This window comes from Lichenostomus cassidix, unplaced genomic scaffold, assembly GCF_008360975.1.
Source record: "Lichenostomus cassidix isolate B80296 unplaced genomic scaffold, HeHo_3.0 HiC_scaffold_672, whole genome shotgun sequence".
NCBI lineage: Eukaryota > Metazoa > Chordata > Aves > Passeriformes > Meliphagidae > Lichenostomus > Lichenostomus cassidix.
The window spans coordinates 1-5,002 of NW_028147759.1; the positions used below are offsets into that span (position 1 = coordinate 1).

The following is a 5,002-nucleotide window of genomic DNA, read 5'->3' on the forward strand; positions in this document are numbered from 1 at the left end:
GCTGGAGGAGGGAATGGAGTGGAAATCAAAGTGCAGAGTGCAACCAACACCAAAATTGGGCATTAAAATGTCAAAAAATGACATTTTAAAAACCAAAAATCCCACATTTACCAGGTCCAAACTGCAGCTGCAGCTGGCAGAGGTGACTGGGAAAAAAAATCTTGTTTTTCCAGAAAAAAATCTTTTTTTTTGGAGCAGAAAATGTGGGAATTCAGGCTCAGCCAGAGGGTTGGAGAGAAATCAATAATGGAAATATTTATTGGAGAGAAATAAGAAATGGTTGAGTGCAGCTTGGGAAACTCTGCCAGTGCTGGGAGTAGTTTTATTTCATTTTTATTTCATTTTTATTCCGTTTGTGGATGGGATTTGATAGGAATTCAGACCTAGGAAATCATTTATTTCCTCTCTGAGGTTTTTATTGGGAATTTAGAAGGCAAATGAGGGAATTTCCCAAGCTTTGGGCACCAAAATGTGATTTTTTTAGTGCTCTGGGGAGGAGAAATGAAGTTGTCCAAAGTGGAATTTTTGGGGTGGAAGAATTGATTTCTCTTCAGTACCCAAAATTCAGTTTTCCAGCTCAAATCCCCACCTTTAGCAATGTTTTTGGAGCTTCCATTCGTCCATTCCTGCTGGTTTGTAGCAAAAATAAATATAATTTTTTAGTCTCAGAGCAGCCAGGGAGATATTTAATGCTGGAGGGAAACATTTCTCATGGAGGAGAAGCTAAAAAAACCACAGCTGGAGGTTTGGCAGAGAGTTTTGCTCCCCAAAAAAAAAAAAATCAGAATAAATTCCAAATGATTCATTCCAATAGATTCCAAAAATCAGAATAAATTCCAAATTTCCCCTCACACACCTTGGAGCTGCCAGGTGATTGATTTCATTTTTGTGATTTATTTCATTTTATTCTCTTTCCAAGAGCAAAGAGAGAATAAACTGACAGATTTCACCATTCCAACCCAGGAAAATCATCATTCCAGCCCAGAAAAATCATCATTCCAGCCCAGGAAATCACCATTTCAGCTCAGAAAAATCATCATTCCAGCTCAGGAAAATCATCATTCCAGCTCAGGAAAATCATCATTCCAGCCCAGGAAAATCACCATCATTCCAGCCCAGGAAAATCACCATCATTCCAGCCCAGGAAAATCACCATTCTAGCTCAGAAAAATCATCATTCTAGCTCAGAAAAATCATCAATCCAGCCCAGGAAAATCATCACCATTCCAGCCCAGGAAAATCATCATTCCAGCCCAGAAAAATCATCATTCCAGCCCAGAAAAATCACCATTCCAGCCCAGGAAAATCACCATTCCAGCCCAGGAAAAGCTGATTTTTCCCCTCCACTGCTGCCAACTTGGCATTTCCTGGTCAAGAAACCAACAGCAGATTCCTTTCAGTCTTATCAGCACCAAAACCTGCTGAGATCTCTAGCAAATCAACCTCGGGATCTGCTAAAAAATCTCCCAGCAAACTTTTAATCCTGTTTCTCTCTCTCTCTGATTTTCTCTGCTGTGAGGATTTTGCCACTTTTTATTGGTTTTCAGTGCTTTCTGTCACCTCTTCTTGGTTATTTTTAAAGCATTTCTAACCAAGCCACGTCAGCACCTTCCGAGGAGTCTGGGGTGACAGAACGAGTCGTGCAACAGTCTTTGCAGCGCTAATTAACACCTCGTTAATGAGATTGATCACAGATTTGGTCTGCTGGATGAGGTTTTTTCCTCAGGGGATTCCATCCTTCCTTAGGCAGCACTGAGAGGGAGGAACCCCCCAAAGTGGGAAAGGCTCAGTTTCACCTCCTCCTTGCACAATTTCCCCTCTTTTGCCAAAGTCTGCTGCTTCTCCAGCATATCCTGGAGATTCTCACCGATTGATCATGGATTTGGTGTCCTGGCTGAGGTTTTTCCTCAGGTGATTGAGAGATCCTCAAGGAAGGCTTGATCCTTCCTCAGGCAGCACTGCAAAGGAGGAACTTCCCAAAGTGGGAAAGGCTCAGTTTCACCTCCTGCTTGCACAATTTCCCATTTTTCACCAAAGTCTGCTGCTTCTCCAGTATATCCTCGAGATTCCCACTGCTCGATCCTCACTGAGAGAGGATCCTCCTCACTGAGACCTCCTCACTGAGGTTTTTCTCAGGGGATTCCACCCTTCCTCAGGCAGCACTGCGAGGGAGGAACCCCCCAGCTGTACATGTAGGAAAGGCTCAGTTTCACCTCCTCCTTGCACAATTTCCCTTTGTTCACCAAAGTCTGCTGCTTCTCCAGCACATTCTGGAGATTCTCCCCACCTGATCATTGATTTGGTGTCCTGGATGAGGTTTCTCTCAGGGGATTCCATCCTTCCTGAGGCAGCACCGCGAGGGAGGAACTCCCCAATCATACATGTAGGAAAGGCTGACTTTCACCTCCTCCTTGCACAATTTCCCCTCTTTTGCCAAAGTCTGCTGCTTTTCCAGCATATCCTCGAGATTCTCACCGTTTAATCATAAATTTGGTCTCCTGGCTGAGGTTTTTCCTCAGGGGATTCCATCCTTCCTGAGGCAGCACTGCGAGGGAGGAACCCCCCAGTCGTACATGTAGGAAAGCCTGAGTTTCACCTCCTCCTTGCACAGCTTCCCTTCCCTCGCCAAGGTCTGGTGCTTCTCCAGCATATCCTCGATGCTCTGCTTGTGAGTGACGATGTACTTGTTGCTGCAGCCGCGGGACTTGTACTCGGTGTCGAAGCGCGGGTCGTGCACCCTCTTCACATCGACGGGCGCCAGCCACACGCCCAGCGACACGTCCTCGCTCTGCCACAGGTTCAGGTAGTCCCTGCTGAGCCGCAGGTAGCGCACCAGGTCGGCGGAGATCACGTAGCCTCCTCCCAAAGCGTAGGGAAGGTAATAATCGCACAGCAGCCAGGCGCTCTCCTTCCACTTCCCCCCGGATTTCACTCGGCCCCGGCCCGAGAAGAAGCCCCAGTAGAGGCGGCGCGGCTCCTTGGCTCGCAGCTCCTCCACCAGCACGTCCAGCCGCACGAAGGTGTCATCGTCGGCCTTGAGGGCGAACTGGAAGTCCAGGTGCGCGTCCAGCCACACGTAGGCGGCCAGCACCTTGGCCGTCAGGTTCTCGTAGGAGTCGCGCAGCTCGGGCAGCAGCAGCAGGTCGCGGTGGCGGCTCTGCTCCAGCTCCAGGCTCCGCAGCTCCTCGGCGCCCAGCCCGGCCGTGCCCACCACGAAGCGGCTCCACACGGGGCCCCGCGGAGCCCGCCGCGCCGCCGCCAGCCAGGTGCTGCGGATGATGCTGCGCCGCTCGCCGTACTTGGGGCCGCTCATCACCAGCACGGCCAGCAAGGCGCTGCCCTCAGCCGGCCATGGAGGCGGAGCGGCTCGGGCCGCCCGGCCGGGCTGGCTGTGCGGCAGGGCGGGCGGCGGGCGCAGCCCCTCCGAGGTGCACTTGGCGAGGTAGAGCAGCACGGCGGAGCAGAGGCACAGCCCGCCGAGCCCCAGCGCCGTGCGGTGCCGGCCGAGCCGCCGCAGCGCCTTCATGGCCGCGCCGCTCCCTCACGGCCGGGCGGGAAGGGAAGCGCGCTGCGGCCGCGCCGAGGGACGGGAGGCATGCGGAGCGCTCACCGCGCTGAGGGGTTTGGTGATCGCGGCACTCCGCGGCGCTGCCCGCTATCTTCGCCTCCGGGAAGCGGCGGTTCTGGCCGTGCTCCCGCCCGGGGAAGGGGCGGGATGGTGGGCAGAGCCGCAGCGCCTGACGCGGCAGCCGCCATGGCGGGGAAGGGCACTGAGGGCAACGGGGAGCCGGCCGTGCTTTGGGCGCTGGGATTTGCTCTTGGAATCATGGAATTCTGTGTTGAGGAGCTCAAAGCCCATCCAGTCCCACCCCTGCCATGGCAGGGACACCTCCCGCTGTCCCGGCTTGCTCCAAGCCCTGTCCAGCCTGGCCTCGGACACTGTCAGGGATGCTGCTGTGGACATTTCCACAGTTCCTCTGTCCATGGCAGGGGTTGGAATTAGATGATCTTCGAGATATTTTCAACCCCAACCATTCCAGGGCTCAATGATAACAGCTAAGCACAAAGCCGGACACACACACACACACAGAGCCAGGAAGCAGGAGGAGATCCGCTGGTCAAAAACTGAGAAAACAACGGGAACGGGAGGAAAACTCCCCTTTGCCCCTAACGGAACCCGCGCTGCCCTGCCCCAAGATGGCCGCCGCGCCCTCCCGCCGCGCGCCGCGCTGACGCATTTCCGCCTCCTCCCGCTGCCTCCGGCCTGGCAGCGCCCGGGGTCCGGCTGGGGCCGTGAGGGGAGTGAGGGGTCTGAGGGGCTGTGGGGGAGCCGTGAGGAGCCCCGAGAGCCGTGAGGGGAGTGAGGGGCCGTGAGGGGCTGTGAGGACTGTGAGGGGAGTGAGAGCTGTGAGAGCTGTGAGGGGAGTGTGGGCCGTGAGGGGTGTGAGGACAGTGAGGGGCAGTGAGAGCTGTGAGGGCCGTGAGGGCCGTGAGGGGCAGTGAGAGCCGTGAGAGCCGTGAGGAGCCGTGAGGAGCCGTGAGGGCCGCGGGCGCTCAGGGGCGGTCGGCCCGGGCTGAGGCTCCCCGCGGCCGGCACAGCCATCGGCGCTGCGATCTCTCCCTTCCTCCCTCCCGGCTCTCGGTGAGTGCGGGCGGCGCCTGCCGCAGCCCCGCGGGGATCGAGGGCTCTGAGGGGTTTGGGGTCTGAGGGGTTTGTGGGGTTTGAGGCTCTGAGGGGTTTGGGGCTCTGAGGGGTTTGGGGCTCTGAGGGGTTTGGGGTCTGAGGGTTTTGTAGGGTTTGGGGTCTGGAGGAGTTTGGGGGTGTGAGGGTTTTGGGGTGTGAGGGGTTTGGGACCTGAGGGTTTGGGCTCTGAGGGGTTTGGGGGTGTGAGGCGTTTGGGGGTCTGAGGGGTTTGGGGTCTGAGGAGTTTGGGGCTGTGAAGGGTTTGTGCTCTGAAGGGTTTTGTGCTCTGAGGGGTTTGGGACTCTGAGGAGTTTGGGG

The 5,002-nt window shown here is 55.4% G+C and overlaps 1 protein-coding gene across 1 annotated transcript; it reads right to left on the bottom strand.

The window, feature by feature from the left end:
• Nucleotides 1-2,428: 2,428 nt before the first annotated feature.
• Nucleotides 2,429-3,888, bottom strand: B3GALT6 (beta-1,3-galactosyltransferase 6). Its single transcript, XM_085047909.1, has one exon. It carries the CDS (start codon nt 3,524-3,526, stop codon nt 2,516-2,518), a length of 1,011 nt encoding a protein of 336 aa, XP_084904035.1. The 5' UTR covers nt 3,527-3,888; the 3' UTR covers nt 2,429-2,515.
• Nucleotides 3,889-5,002: the final 1,114 nt, after the last annotated feature.